The sequence below is a fragment of the Rana temporaria genome, chromosome 4 (genome assembly GCF_905171775.1).
Source record: "Rana temporaria chromosome 4, aRanTem1.1, whole genome shotgun sequence".
In the NCBI taxonomy this organism is placed as follows: Eukaryota; Metazoa; Chordata; class Amphibia; order Anura; family Ranidae; genus Rana; species Rana temporaria.
Genome location: NC_053492.1, coordinates 16132955 through 16149275, shown reverse-complemented (window position 1 = coordinate 16149275; position 16321 = coordinate 16132955). Strand labels below are relative to the sequence as shown.

Below are 16321 nucleotides of genomic sequence, written 5' to 3'. Positions count from 1 at the left end.
TGTCTTCCGCAATGTCGCAGTGCCGCTTAAAATCACAGATCGCTGCCATTACTAGTAAAAAAAATGGCATAAATCTACTCCCTATTTTGTAGACTTTTGCGCAAACCAATCAATATACACCTATCGCAATTTTTTTTACTGATATGTATAAGAATATATATTGGCCTAGACTGATGAATACATTTGTTTTTTTATATATATTTCTTGGATATGTATTATAGCAAAATGTTAAATGTTTTTTTCAAAATTGTCGCTCTTTGTTTATAGCTCAAAAAATAAAAACCGCCAAAAGAAAGCTTTATTTGTAGGGAAAAAAGGATGTCAATTTTGTTTGGTCACCACACTTTGCACGACCGTGCATTTGTTAGTTAAAGCGACGCAGTGCCATATCGGAAGAAATGGCCTGGTCATTAAGAGGGCAAATCCTCCTGGGGGTGAAGTGGTTAAGGAGATTCACCCTCTCTTTTTGTCCTTTTTACCATTATCACTAAAAGTGAAAGTAAAAGAAAATCCCCAATTTTAGGTTTTACCCAGAAAAGTAATAGAGGGGGAACATTCTAATAGGAACACCAGACCTGGTGACCTAGGGGTCCCCAATGAATTCCCTTAATTTGCAGGGATTTCCTATCCTTCCGGTTTGGCAATGGAACAGGAAGTGAAGGGACGTGGAAAAAAAGGAGTTATAATCTTCCCTAATGCTGCGTACACACAATCCAACGGAATCTTGGCTCAAACTTGTCTTGCATACACACGGTCACACCAAATTGCAACCGTCAAGAACGGGGTGACGTACAACACTACGACGAGCCGAGAAAAATGAAGTTCAATGCTTCTGAGCATGCGTCGACTTGCTTCAGAGCATGCATAGTTTTTGGTGCGTCGGAATTGCAGACATAGGATCGGAATTTCCTCCAGGAACTTTTCTTGTCAGAAAATTGGAGAACCAGCTCTCAAATTTTTCTTGGCGGAAATTCCGACAAAAAGATTCCCATGGAGCCTACACTCGGTTGGAATTTCCGACCAAAAGCTCACATCGGACTTTCCGATCGGCATTACTCTATCCAAAATGAAAAAAAAGTTTTGCCTATTGTTTTACTTTATTTCTAATATCCACGTTTTGATATGGGTTTAATCTTGATTGAGTCCAATAAAGACTTACTATACCTTGGATACCAATGATGCTCAAACAATTATTTATTCAATAACAAACTTGGCAAGTGAATGGCAGAAGAACACTGATCATGTTCTCTCATCTTGTGTAGGTTTCATATTCGTTACTATAGGGATGTTCTTGGCCTCATGTTTGCAGTGGATGAAATTAACAATTCTCCTGACCTCCTGCCTAATATCACCCTTGGCTTCAGCCTCCTGGATTCCTGTATGTCAGAGCTGCGGGCTGTTGGAGGAGTTCTGTCCCTGCTGTCAGGACTTGGAAACCCCTTTGCAGGATATGGTTGTCATACACCATCAGTCATGATTGGGATTATAGGTGACCGGTTTTCCGCCTTATCTCTTCCTATTGCCCAAATACTTGGTGCCCTTCACTATCCGCAGGTATTCAGAATTTTACATTTTGTGAACAATGATAAATTACATTCAAAGAAATGCTTACCAAAGCCTGGACTGTTGAAACTGAGCACTACATCGAGAATATTAGATCCAGAGATGTTTTTTTTACATGTAGTTATCTATTAAAAAACTCAATCGAGGATCCCTATTTGCTATATTGCACCCCACTCAAGGTGCTTAGAGGCACACAAAAACTATATGAGCCCCCCCTACCTTCATTGGGAGAACTTAAATCATAAATGTTATCAGTAACCTTGGGTGGGTTATACTATAGCAAATGGTCCTCATACCCTTCAGGTGTTCTTTTAATTGTTAAAGTCTAACAACAATGTATCTATTATTTCTTTCCTACGGTAGATCAGTCATGGGGCAACCTTGTCGACCCTCAGCAATAAAATAAATTTCCCTTCTTTCTTCCGTACCATGCCCAGCAACTTCTATCAGAATGTTGCTCTCTCTCAGCTGATTGGCCAGTTTGGTTGGACTTGGGTTGGAATGTTGGTGGTGGACAATAATGTTGGACAGCAGGGTGCCCAGGTTATACGAGCTGGGATAGAGAGAAATGGAGGCTGTATTGCTTTTCTAGAGAAGATCCATCTGAGTTATTCAGCCCAGCAGATCAAGAGAGTGGTGGATGTTATAAAAGGAAGCTCCATCAATGTGATTGTTCTCCACAGCCCAGAGGTCCATGTGATCGCCCTGTTGGATGCCATGTTTGATAGTGGAGAGACTGGGAAAATGTTCATCTCTTCGGCTTCCTTTGGACTAACACCAGGACTCTTTTCTAAAAAAGCCTGGAAGGTTCTAAACGGGACTCTTGGCCTTATTCCTCGCACCGGCACCATGCCAGGGTTTGGTCAATTTCTCCTAAACCTTAACCCAAATGGTAGTTCAATATATCCACTTATTAAGCTGCTCTGGGAAAAGGCTTTTAATTGCTCGTGGATGTTGTATGATGGCACTACTAAGGTTGAAAGGTCTTCTACAATGCAGGAAGACAAGACCTGCACTGGGAAAGAAGCGTTTGGAAACCAAACTGTCCAGGTGTTTGAGACAAATGACCTCAGCTTCACTTATCACACCTTTCTGGCTGTTTATGCCTATGCACATGCTCTGCATTCACTTCTTGGCTACCAAGTTGGGTCCAAGGGTTTAATTAATAACAGAACCTGTGCAAATATTAAAGAGACTCAACCACAGAAGGTGAGTTAAGGGTGTATTGTTTGCACCACCTATTTGTCCTCTTCTGTAGGTCTGCCCAGTAAAAGATTGCTTCTTTTATTTATTTTAAATTTTTTAAGTGTGTACTGTTGAATCCGATGTTCCCATGGTATGCCAGCAATTTCTGCCCAAAAACAAATAATTATATAATAAGTCATCAATGAAGAAGAAGTGCAGTACAATGAAACATATGGCCTCGTACACACGACCGTTATCCTCAACAGAATCCATCAAGAAACTTGGTGGGAGAGCTTTTTTGCAGAGGAAACCGGTCATGTGTACGTTTTTCATCGAGGAAACTGTTGAGGAACTCGAAAAAAAAAAAAAAGGGAACAAGTTCTCTTTTTCCTCGACAGGAGTCTCAATTTCCTCGTCGTGTTCCTAGTCGGGCTGGTTTTCGACGAGAAACACGATCGGGTGTATGCTAAGAAACCCGCGCATGCTCAGAATAAAGTATGAGACGGGAGCGCACCTTCGGTAAAAGTAGCGTTTGTAATGGAAATAACACATTTTTCACGCTGTAACAGACTGAAAAGTGCAAATCGTCTCTTGCCAAACTTTTACTTAACACGTAGTAACATGAGATTAGCAAAAGCAGCCCCAAGGGTTGTGCCAGTGGAATCAAACTTCCCCTGCCATTGTATGTGTTGTACGTCACCGCGTTTGAGAACGAGGAGATTTTGTCTTGAGCATGTGTACGCAAAGCAAGCTTGTCGAGTTCCTCGACAAGCCTAACAAGGAACTCGTAGGAAAAGACACATCGTTTTCCTCGACAAGTTCCTTGTTAGGCGTGTGTACAAGGCATAAGTGGAAATTTAAAGTCCATTTGTTCGCTTCACAAATTCAATCTCTCGCTCAACTCCTGCTATGACAGACACATTGTCTTGCTCTTTCCAACAATTAAAGTGGTTGTAACCCCACAAAAGAAGATATCCTGTTTCCTTATAGCATATTAAACAGCACAGTGCTTGTGCTGTCTAATCTGCCCCCTTTTAAAGGCCCGTACACACGGTAGGATTTTTTGTCAACAAACTTCAAAATGAGCAACTTTGCAAAAAAATCCGACCGTGTGTACGCTCCATCGGACAAACTTTTTCGGTTTTCATCGGACAAAAGTCCGCTCTGCAAACGGACAAACTTTTCGGTAACAAAAGTCCAATGGTGCCTAGTCCGACCGTGTGTACAGCAAGCCATCAGACTTTTGTACAAAGTACAAATACGCATGCTCAGAACCAATGTTAAAATCAACCAACAATAGCAGAAGTTGACTAAAGGGTGGCGGTAAAGAGCAGAAAAAAGCATAAAAACCATGTGATGTTGGGAAAGTTTTAGGAAAAGTCTGAGCGTGTGTATGCTATGGGTGTGCCTGGCCAACTCCCTTCGGACAAAAATCCAAGGAAAAGTTTGTTTGAAGTCTGATCGTGTGTATGAGGCTTAAGATGTAAAAAAAAACTGGTTGATCCTGCCACTTCCTGTGCCCCCCTCTGTGTACTTACCACCGTAATCATGGCTGCTCAACCCTGATTAACGTGGTCAGTTTACGTGCCTCCATCATCTGCTGCTCTCTTCTCTTCTCCCTCTCCCCCTCCCTCTCTGCCTGTCAGCTTTTTATTTCTTAAGTTAGCCTCTGGCCACCATTATCACCTATGCAAGAATGACATTTTCTATGTTCTGAAGAATCTTTGAAAATACACATAACATACACACAATGCTTCAGTCATGCTGCTGGAAGCGAGCAGATCATAAACATGTAATCAGGGGTACTGGATGCCAGAACCTGGAAGTAATCAATTATATACAATTTGGGAAACAGTTATGTAGACCTCATAAGGCTAAAGAATGGAGAATGGAAATGGGTTTGTTTTGGTTGGTATGAGTGTGCAGCATCTGAACAACATCTTTAGCCCAAGATAGTTGAGTGAATCAAAGGTCACATGGACAACAAAATAGAGCAGAGGAACAAAGCAGAGGAGGACAAATAGAACCAAAAGAGAAAAGAAAGAGGATGTCATTAGAGGAGTTGAGGGAAAGGGCATGGGGAGAGGATGGGGTGACTGGGGTGGAACTAGACCACTTAATTCTTTCAGTCGAGGGGGCACTTAGGGTGGTCTAGTATGTGGTAGAACTAGAAAATAAGTTTTAACCAATCTTTGCACTGTTGTTACAAAATACCTCAGGTGTTCCGTTTCCTGAAGAAAACCAAATTCCACACAAAGTCTGGGGAGGTGATGAAGTTTAATTCTGAGGGGGACCTTCCTGATTCCTATGACATCATAAATATCCAGATCCTCAGCAATAGCTTTAACTTGGTGAAAGTGGGGAGGATTGACCCACAGGCCAAACTGGGAGAGATGGTCATCCTGAACATTAGCACCATCCTGTGGAATGATCACTTCTTACAGGTAAATGATTCTGACATCACACAAGTAAGATTGTTAGATTTTGCAATCCTAATGCCGTGAAGAGAAAACTGCCATTTTTTTGATTGGTCGTGAAAACCGATCGTGTGTATGCTCCATAGCAGTTTTCTTGACGAGAAAACTGCCTGCAAAAAAATTGCTCTATTTTTCCTCGTAGTTTTTCCCGTCGCGAAAACCGCTTGTGTGTATGCTTTCCGAGGGGAAAAAAATGTGCATTCTCAGAATCAAGTATGAGATGGGAGCGCTTGTTCTGGTAAAACTAGCATTTGTAATGGGCATAGCACATTCGTCACGCTGTAAATTATTGCATCGTTTAATGCAGTGCATGAAAAGCACGAATCGTCTCTCACCAAACTTTTACTAACACGCGGTAACACAAAATTAGCAAAAACGTCCCAAAGGGTGACGCCATTCGAATGGAACTTCCCCTTTATAGTGCCGTCGTACGTGTTGTCATACGTGTTGTACGTCACCGCACTTTGCTCGAGCATTTTTTTTTCATGAACGTGTGTATGGAAGGCAGGTTTGAGAGGAATCACGACGAATCATGTGAGAGTAATGTTGTTTTTTTGCATGACAGGAAAAAAAGGGCGTGTGTACGCGGCATAACTGTTACAAAATAAATTATAGATTTTTTTTTTGTTCTTGTGTATTTTTTCTTTACATCTTCCTAGGAATTCAAGCAGACCCTAAACTTCAGGCATAGGTCCACTTATACAATGTGGCCCTATTTCTTCTTTCTTAAAATGGTTGTAAAGCTTCATGTTTTTTCACCTTAATGCATCCTATGCATTAAGGGGAAAAAACACCTTGCACTCTGCGGCCCCCCGAGCCCCCGTTTTATTTACCTGAGCCCTGAATCTCCATGGGCGCAATCCCGCAATGCTTTCCCCCAGCTTGAGGTGGCTCCTCGTTGGATGATTGATAGCAGCGCAGCCATTGGCTCCCGCTGCTGTTAATCAAATCGATGACGTGGCGTGCCGGGGGTGGGGCCAAGTTATACATGGGAGCGCCCGCAAGCTAAAACCTTTGGGAGAGTCCTTCCCAGAGAGGGGTTAACTCTTGCGGGGAGGAGCCAAGATAGCCGTCGAGGGACCCCAGAAGACCAGGATCGGGGCCACTCTGTGCAAAACGAACTGCACAGTGGAGGTAAATATGATATGTTTGCTATTTGAAAAAAAAAAAAACTTTACAACCCCTTTAAATGTTGCATAAAAGTGTGGAAAATAACATGTAGGGAGAAAAACAGGTAGCATACACATTTTTTCCAAACCTCTAGAGAGCTTTAGGTGGCACAAGATTCTGGAGAATGCTGAGTAACCCAGAAGATTCTGTATTACGGAGCATCTTCCCACAAAATTTATGGAAGTCAACAGGGGGGTACAGGCAGTCCTTCTGGACTGGGTCCTGGTCCCTCTGCTGATCTGATGGGGCCTTGTTGATAGCCTTAGTGAGCCCTGTAAGCTGAGCTTGGGCCATCTAAAATCGTAAAGGACTAACTGAAAACTATGTGGACCACTTTCAGCTCTACTCTAATGACTTAGGGGCAGATCCACAAAGATCTGCCCCGGCGCAGCGTATCTGAGATACGCTATGCCGCCGTAACTTACTTTTGTTGGTTTGAATCCTGAAAGAATTTGCGCCGTAAGTTACGGCGGCGTAGTGTATCTCTCGCGGCGTAACGGCGCCTAATTCAAATCGGCGAGTAGGGGGGCGTGCTTCATTTAAATGAAGCGCGTCCCCGCGCCGAACGAACTGTCCATGCGCCGTCCCTAAATTTCCCACCGTACATTGCGCTAAATGACGTCGCAAGGACGTCATTGTTTTGACGTGGACGTAAATTACGTCCAGCCCAATTCACGGACGACTTACGCAAACCAATTTTTTTTTTTTTTACTATACGCGGGAACGACAGCCATACTTAACATTGATATACAAAAGAAAGGTTGTTGCCCCGACAGGGAGACCAAGAGGTGGTAACCCCTGGGACAACCGAGAGGCTACTATGGCAGTGACGGACAATATGTGTAGTAAAATATAAGTTTAATAAATATTTAAAGTTGCATTGTATGATTAATACACCTGGGACAGTAATACAAGTATAACACTATGAGAGCTGAGATAGCTATAGTAACAACCTATATTAGTTGGCCGGCCAAGAAACATGCACGTATGAGACTAATTCATTAAGCGTGCAACAAACAGCACATAAAGGACACAAACAATAACAAACATACAGGACAAAAATGATTGTGGCGATCCGGACGCCGGATGGAGAACTTTTGCTGTCAATTCTAATCGGAAATCCGATATAGTGTGTGAGGCGGTTAGCCTGATATGCAAGTAGAGAGAGTTGTCAGCAAAAGTGCCCCTGCAGTAGGTAACTTAAATAAACGGATCTGAGTTGGATAACAGTCTTGATCTTGCATATATGAACCTGATGGCAAGATCAATGAAGGCTCGTATATACTAAGGTTTGGGCTAGCACTTAAAATGAATTTGAAAAAAAGTTTTGAAAAAATTAATTAAATAAAGATAATAAGAGTTTATCCGGGCTGCCCTGCTTACAAGATCAGTATATGGTGCTGTTCCTATTGAGGATTTCAAAGATTCCGATGTGTGAAGCGGTTGAATGCAAGATTTGATGAAGAGGTTTTATATGTTACCACTGTAGGTCTGTGTTATAGGCTTCCATATTTCAGCATAGCATGTGAAAGCAGGATAATGAAACGATCTTACCAGCAAAGTTCACTAATTCACAGAGATCCGGAATCCGTTGGCTACTGGCTGCCTCCTTGCTGTAGTGTGATCCAATCGCTGCAGTTGGCGTCTGTAGACTGTCAGATGCGCCAATGTGCATCAGCATGCGGGGAGGATAATACAGCCGTGCCGTCCGATTAAGTGAAGCTGTTCCCACTGATCTGCTGAGCTGGCAGGTCCAGCTATATGCTTCTGGAAGTGGTCTATATGTGGCTTCAGTACGCACCAAATGTTTAGTGCTTTTCAATATTCATCTGGAGCATCCGCTCGCTTTCTTCTTGCTTGCGTGTTCCCGCAAGTCACCGCTTCGGTTTCCCACTGCTATGGGGCATAGAGAGAGAGGCGTCCGGAGCCGTGATGACGTCAACGCGTTTCGTAGTGTTGATACGTAACTTCGTCTTAACATTGAGTACGCCACCAAATAGCAGCTTTAACTATACGCCGAAAAATGCCGTCTAGAAACGACGTAAAAGAATGCGACGGCCGCTTGTACGTTTGTGGATCGTCGGAAATAGCTAATTTGCATACTCGACGCGGAAAACGATGGGAACGCCACCCAGCGGACGCCGAAGAATTGCATCTTAGATCCGAAGGCGTATGAAGACGTACGCCTGTCGGATCTAACCCAGAAGCCGTCGTATCTTGTTTTGAGGATTCAAAACAAAGATATGACGCGGGAAATTTGAAAGTACGCTGGCGTATCAGTAGATACGCTGGCGTACTCTTTTTGTGGATCTGCCCCTTAGCATTTAGCACCATTGTTTTGATTGCATTATATTTGTACATATTGCAGCTTTTACAAAGCGTTTATAGAGAATAGGGTACGACAGCTGTTGTTATATGATGCAACTTTAAAAATTAGGACCAGGAGTGGTGGGACCATGTCAGGTAGGCTGTATGGGGCCCCATCATTTTTAATAGTGGCCATGTTGCTAAACATTCTCTGAGATCTGGCTGAAAGGAAGTTGACATCACCCTTGCCTAGGCACCACTTTGCACTTTAATTTAGTTGTAGCCTAGTCTGTAGCCCAGCTCTGGCAGGAAAAGGACTCTGTGTCTGTGCAGCAGAAGAGAATTTTACACAGGCAAAGCTACAGGAGAGGAAACAAAAGAAAGGGGTACTTGAAAAGTAGCCTTGGATCAGACTTTAGAGGCATAGAAAACAATGGAGAAATAGAGAAAAATATTACAATGTTTATTGAAAAAGTACATGGTATGAACAGAGCATTCAAAAATAGATTAAAAATCATGTAAAATTGTACAGAGTATACAGTGAGCCCTTGTGTGTCAACACGTTTCACCGTCAGGCTTCATCAGGACACGTTCTAGGTTTAAAGATAGCAAAAGAGAAAACGGATCTCACTGTCTTGCAGTAGAGTAAGCCTCGTACATAGATATCCAATAACAGGGATATTCAAAGATTTCATCCAACAGATGGGCTAGTTCCAGTATTCTGAATATGAGTAATTTACAGACGGCCAGCTCTGCTAGCACAAGTAGATCACAAATCGTAACTGAGTAGTTTCCAAACAGGGGCGAAGCAATACCACAAAAGGATGACACATGACAGGTAGCCAAGCTATAAGGTACTCAAGCTTTAAACCCAGAAGGGCTACAGGGCACAGACTCATGTACATAGACAGAGTACTATATTGCCATCCAAGTCATATAACCCCTAAAGGGGGTTTCCAAAACTGGAAAGCCCCTGGGAGACAGTCTTCTGCTGTCTATGTACATGAATACATGGGCATTCATGGGAATTCATGTGTTAGAATGGCCCAGTCAAAGTCCAAACCTAAATCCAATTGAGATTCTGTGGCAAGAATTGAAAATTAAACACTTCCATACAGGGCACTTATACACCTTCCCGCCCAGACCAATTTTTAACTTTCAGCGCTGTTGCACTTTGAATGACAATTGCGCGGTCATGCTACACTGTACCCAAACTAAATTTTTATCATTTTGTTCCCACAAATAGAGATTTATTTTGGTGGTATTTGATCACCTCTGGGATTTGTATTTTCTGCAAAAAAAAAAAAAAGACCAAATTCTTTTTTTTGTTTCTGTTATAAAACATTGTAAATAAGTAAGTTTTCTACTTCACTGATGGTACTGCACTGACAGGCACTGATAAGGCAGCACTGATGGGCACCGATGAGGTGGCACTTATGTGGTGGCATTGATGGGCACTAATATGCGGCACTGATGGGCGGCACGGATGGGCACTGATAGGCGGCATGGATAGGCGGCATTGATGGGCATGGATAGGCGGCACGGATGGGCACGGACAGGCGGCACAGATGGGCACGGATAGGCGGCATGGATAGGCGGCATGGATGGGCACTGATAGGCGGCATGGATGGGCACTGATAGGCAGCACAGATGGGCACTGATAGGTGGCACGGATGGGCATAGATGGGCACTGATAGGTGGCACTATTGTATGTGTTGTACTAATGGATGCTAATCAGTGCCAAACAATGCCTGCCAATCAGTGATGCCCATTGTGGGCACTGATTGGCATCCATTGCGGGCACTGATTGGCATCCATTTTTTGTGTCATTGTCATCCCTGGTGGTCTAGGGTGGCATACCTATGTTTTTTTATTTGCATCCCTGGTGGTCCAGTGGGCATCCTCGGGGGGGCTGTGCTGATAATCGATCAGCACAAACCCCCCTGTCACAGGAGCAGCCGATAGGCCCTCCTCTACTCGCGTCTGACAGACGCGAGTGAGGAAAAGCCGATTACCGGCTTTTCCTGTTTACATCGTGATCAGCCGTGATTGGACACGGCTGATCACGTGGTAAAGAGTCTCCGTGAGAGACTCTTTACCTAGATCGGTGTTGCGGCGTGTCAGACTGACACCCTGTTACAACGATCGCCACGATGCGCGCCCCCGGGGGCGCGCAGCGGCTCAATATCCTGAGGACGTCATATGACTTCCACTCAGGATATTGAAACCACTTTGCCGACGTCAATTTGTCATTGGCGGGCGGCAGGTGGTTAAATAACAATATAAAAGTGAGCACTAATAATGAATATACAGCTGCCACTTAAAGGTAAATACACAACCTTCAAATGAACAATGAATGAACGAATGAATGAATGAAAACTTATATAGCGCAGCACATGCGAACTTAATCGCCTCTGGGCGCTTGTTGTTCCTGTCTCCTTTGGTATCAAAAGAGATGAGTCTTGATCTTTCTCCTGAATGCTAAGTGATTCTCCTCCAACCGAATGCTGGTTGGTAAAGCGTTCCATAGTCTAGGCCCTTGGACCGCGAATCTCCTTTCTCCTTTGGACTTGTATCTGGCTTTGGGTATCTGAAGAAGATTTTGATTGGTGGATCGCAGAACGCGATTGGGATTATGAGCTTTTATTTTTTCGCATAGATAATGGGGAGCATTCCCATAGATACATCTATGCGTTAGACAGAGTGCTTTAAAAGTGATTCTGTCTTTTACTGGTAACCAATGAAGGGCACTCAGTGAAGGTGAGATTGATTCCCAAGGTTTTTTCCCAGTCACAAGTCTAGCGGCTGTATTTTGAACGACTTGTAAACGAGCGATTTGGTACTTGGGGAGTCCGAGGTAAAGGGCATTTGCATAGTCCAATCTTGAGTTTACAATAGCTCCCACCACGACCGCTATGTCTTCCTTGGGAATAAAAGGAGTAAGTCTGCGTAGTAGGCGCAGCAGATGGTGAGATCCGCTGACTACTGACCCTATTTGTGCGTCCAATGTCATGTGAGAGTCAAAGATGACCCCGAGACTTTTGACTTTGGAGCTAGGGGTGATGATTTTGACCAGAATGGGCGGGGGGGTCCAAGTTGTTGTAGGTTGATTCATACGCTTGGCGTGAAACAGGAGAAGTTCTGTTTTCTCTCCGTTGAGTTTAAGATAACTCTTTGTCATCCAGTCCTCTATCAAAGAGAGGCATGTCTCTAGATTGAGGTGATGATCCTTTTTATTGCAAATGCGGAAACAATCAAAACAAAAAAGTGCAGCGCTAAAAACAAGCAACAATGTATAACAAATGTCCATAAAAATCAAATCCCATGTCAATTAGACAAGCGAGGATATCTGTATTGAACATAAAAATATCTGTGAAGACAGTAAGGTGTGCCAAAATACTCACCAGAAAGTGAAAATATTTGTGTCTTAAAGGCCCTCCAAAATTTTTTCTAAAGTCAGCAGCTACAAATACTGTAGCTGCTGACTTTTAAAATAAGGACACTTACCTGTCCAGGGCGCCCGCGATGTCAGCACCCAAAGCCGGTCTATTGCTCGGCTCTCGGGTACTGCCGCCGCCATCTTTGGTAAGGAAATCTGTGGCTTCACTTCCTGGTTCCCTACTGCGACATGCGCTGCACAATTTCAATGGTCCCTGCTGTTTTCTGGGACCTGTGTGTCTCCCAGAAGACAGCGGGCGACAAAGAAAGTGGCGTAGATACCCGCGGGTGGCTCGGATATCTATGCCCGGAAGTGGGAGCAGAATACCTGTATTAAACAGGTATCTGTTCCCCCCTTCCCCTGAAAGGTGCCAAATGTGACACCGAAAGGGGGAGGGTTCCTAAAAGCGGAAGTTCCATTCTTGGGTGGAACTCCGCTTTAAACTCCAAATCTATTCACATTATTCTTAAGTGAGGACAACCCTTCACCATAATTATGCACTCACCAGAAATGAGACCTGTAGAAGCCTTGTATCAGTATCCTGAAGTTTGGCAAGGTTACATCTGGAATACAGACAGGAAGGACATCATAGGGAGCCAGCACTAGGTAAGAAAAACTCACGTAGAGAAGCCAAAAAAAAAGCTTACATAGTGTAGTATTTATAAAAAAATTCCACTGCAGCATAAAAACAGTAAAATTACAAAACTTACAAAGATAATGGCCGCCACCATCAGTGCATAGGCCCTTCGCGTCGCGTTTCATGCAAAAGCACGTTCTATAGGGATTTAATATAGATCGGTGCATCCCTTGAGAATGTGTTTTTGCACGAAACACGTTGGGAAGGGCCTACATACTGGTACCATGTATTCACAATATTATTTAATGCTGCCAAACAGCTAGTAAATACTGACCATTTCTTTCTGCTTGCATTCGCTGTCTGTTTATATAGATGTGTCTCTGGCTACCTCCCATCTTCTACATCCTCCTTGTTCAGTCATAATTATATTATCTCCTTGGCAGGTGCCGATCTCTGTCTGCAGTAACAGCTGTCAGCCTGGATACAGGAAAGCCTCTCTGCAAGGAAGACCCATCTGTTGTCATGACTGTGTCCCCTGCTCTGAAGGAGAGATGACCAACTACACAGGTATCATATGGCAGAGCTGGTAAACCTATTGATATAGAGTTGGGGGGTATGAGCATTTTCATACAGAGGCAGGGTTTGCTACCGTCAGTATTTTTACTGGCAGCCAGTAACAACCAAACACTTGTCTCCTGCCAGTAAATGGCAGTCAGCGCCGGCACAAGGCCATCCAACGTCATGGGCAAAGATGCCAAACGGTGCCCTCCCTTCCCTTAGGATTAGGATCAGGGTGCCCACATCCTTGCAATAAACTATTGTGCCCAGGGTAGACGTTCCTCCTGCCCACCTCTTGATGCCAGGCCCCACAAATACGACATTTAAATCAAAAAGGTTAGCAACTCAGATGCTCTTGAATAAAAGTACTTTATTGTTTACATGGGTACACTCGTACAGGCTATACGTTGATGCGTTTCAGCTAAGAAGCCTTAATCAAAGCATTGATGAAGGCTTTTTAGCTGAAACACATCAGCATATGGCCTGTACCCGTCTACCCATGTAACCAATAAAGTACTTTTATTCGAGAGCATCCAAGTTGCTAACCTTTTTGATTCAAAGACTCAAATAAGGTGGCACTGGATTCAGGATAGGTATTAGGATAGAGAAAGGCCACAGAAAAGCAGTCAACTAAACAAGGTGCAGAATCCAAAGGCAGACACAATACCTGTAACTACAGAAAGAAAACCCAAATACATGGCACAAGCTCAAGCCCAGGAATCGGGTCACAGGATACAAATCTACAGAGGTAAAATTAGTAGACTAGAAAACCACAGCAATCTAGTCAATGCATTAGCAGTCTCTGCAAGAGGGTTCTTTGTATATTTCACTAAACCAGTGTGAGGGGTTAGCTCGGTAGCGGGATGTGTGACCCCTTGGATGGGTTCACCACACACTGAATTATACAGACTGGCAGTCGAAGACGGTTGAAAACAAAGTTTCTGGTTTATTTTCCATTTTGCTGGAAAACAATTGCAAGCATCCAAACAGCATAAACAAAATTAAACATAAAATAAATTAAACATAAAATAAATCCTACCCACTCGGGGCGTCTACCTTCCACGTAGGAACCTATCTAAGGAGTCTGGCTCAGCCTAGCGCTGGGCAGACAATGCTGGTCATACAGCACAAACAGTAGTCTTTTGATATTTATAACACAGGAAAAAGTCAATGGTCTCCTCACCTCATCAGGAGACTTTCTGGCACTGCTCTCCTACTCACACAGCCTTAGGAGTGATGCAGCAACCAAGTGGTAACCCTCTGGCTACTTATAAAGGCCTTGATTGCTTCATTCTGAACAGCTGAAGCTTTTCAACGGCCTTTAGCCTTCCTCTGGCTACGTTTGTAGCCGACGCCCGATAACAATCTGTGTATCGTCTAAACAAGGCAGAAATGCATGTCCCATCAGTGACAACACCCACAGATTTACCTGACTTCCTGTCACACCAGATATAGTTGACGACAGGGCTGAAAACAGGCTGATCAAGTAGACATAGGATGAACTGACACAGAAGCATAAAGAACAGATACAGACTCCCTAGATAGCACAATGTGAAGGCACAGGAGACAGAATCACAGAACTCACGGGATTAAATCTTGAAAAGTGTAAATGTAGCTATCCTCATTAATCACAACAAAGCTTCCCTTTCACTTGACATGTGATTTTTATTCTAATATTAATTAATCATTTCAAAATTCTTGTTTAGATGCTGGTGAATGTACCAAATGTCCCTTCGATCATTGGTCCTATGGGGAAAGGGATAGGTGTGTCCCGAAGGTCCTAGAGTTCCTCTCCTACGATGAACCATTGGGAATCCTGTTGGTGATAACAGCTGTTATGTTGTCAACCCTCACTGTATGCATCTTAACCATCTTTATTAAATATCAGGACACACCCATCATCAAAGCCACCAATAGGGAGCTGAGCTACATCCTGCTGGTGTCTCTCATGTCCTGCTTCCTCTGCAGCCTGGTATTCATTGGTCAACCATCCACATTCAGTTGTCTCTTAAGACAAACCTTCTTCATCATGGCCTTTTCCATCAGTATCTCCTCAGTCCTGGCCAAGACTATTATGGTGATCCTTGCATTTAAAGCCACCAGGCTGAACAGTCCCCTAAGAAAATGGCTGGGTCCTGCCATCCCTCGTAACATTGTAGGACTTTGTTTAATTGTTCAGATAAGCATTTGTTCCTTATGGCTTCACAGGTCCCCTCCTTCTTTAATGCTTAACACCCTAAACCATAAGATAATATATGAGTGTAATGAAGGACAGAAAATATTTTTCTATGTGACTCTGGGGTTCATGAGCTTTCTGGCCATGGTAAGTTTCTTAGCGGCTTTCCTGGCAAGGAACCTCCCAGGAAGCTTCAATGAGGCCAAACTCATCACCTTCAGCATGCTGGTCTTCTGCTCTGTCTGGATCTCCTTCATCCCGGCCTATCTGAGCACCAGTGGGAAATACACAGTGGCTGTTCAGATATTCGCTATCTTGGCCTCCAGCGCGGGACTGCTAAGCTGCATATTTCTACCCAAATGTTATATTATCCTGCTGAGACCGGAGAAGAACAGACGAGAGTTCCTATCAGACCGTAAAAAAAAGAATGGATCTGCTTAAATAATCTCCTCTGGAATTTTAGCAAAGTTATATATTGGTTATTCTATTAAAAATTTTTTATCGATCTCATTGTACATTTTAAAAATTGTAGAAAAAAAAAATGAGCGCAAGTAAGGGTTGGTCAGTCTGCAGAAACGTTTCTTGTGCCTTTTTACTATTCAAATCAATGTTAATTACAAATTTGAAAATCACCAATTACGAACAATGGAAATAAATATATAAGGGCAAAGATTTAAGCACAGTATACCCAACTGGAAATTAAAAAACATCAACAAGAGTCAGCCATGAAGATCTGTCTACCATAAATTGAGGTTCCTTACTAGCTAGTAGTAGTTCCTTTTAACTACACTTGTTCTGTAATATTAAAGTAGTTTTGCTGCTTATTCAAACAGCTTCATCAGAGATGAGAAAATTGCTTGGAAAATTAC

The 16321-nt window shown here is 43.2% G+C and overlaps 2 protein-coding genes across 2 annotated transcripts; both read left to right on the top strand.

The window, feature by feature from the left end:
- Positions 1 to 1830: 1830 nt before the first annotated feature.
- LOC120935554 (extracellular calcium-sensing receptor-like) lies at positions 1831 to 2781 on the top strand. The gene has a single exon (XM_040347604.1). It carries the CDS (start codon positions 1993 to 1995, stop codon positions 2779 to 2781), a length of 789 nt encoding a protein of 262 aa, XP_040203538.1. The 5' UTR covers positions 1831 to 1992.
- A 2237-nt stretch (positions 2782 to 5018) lies between these two features.
- Positions 5019 to 15949, top strand: LOC120935553 (vomeronasal type-2 receptor 26-like). Its single transcript, XM_040347603.1, has 3 exons — positions 5019 to 5216; positions 13162 to 13285; positions 14983 to 15949. The coding sequence occupies exons 1-3, from the start codon at positions 5019 to 5021 to the stop codon at positions 15891 to 15893; spliced, it is 1233 nt and encodes a 410-aa protein (XP_040203537.1). The 3' UTR covers positions 15894 to 15949.
- Positions 15950 to 16321: the final 372 nt, after the last annotated feature.

Bases quoted from the DNA above. Each gene is read 5' to 3' on its own strand.
- LOC120935554 (XM_040347604.1), top strand. From the start codon at position 1,993: ATGCCCAGCAACTTCTATCAGAATGTTGCTCTCTCTCAGCTGATTGGC.
- LOC120935553 (XM_040347603.1), top strand. From the start codon at position 5,019: ATGAAGTTTAATTCTGAGGGGGACCTTCCTGATTCCTATGACATCATA. The intron at 5,217-13,161 runs GTAAGATTGTTA...TCTCCTTGGCAG, and splicing joins ATGATTCTGACATCACACAA to GTGCCGATCTCTGTCTGCAG. The intron at 13,286-14,982 runs GTATCATATGGC...ATTCTTGTTTAG, and splicing joins AGAGATGACCAACTACACAG to ATGCTGGTGAATGTACCAAA.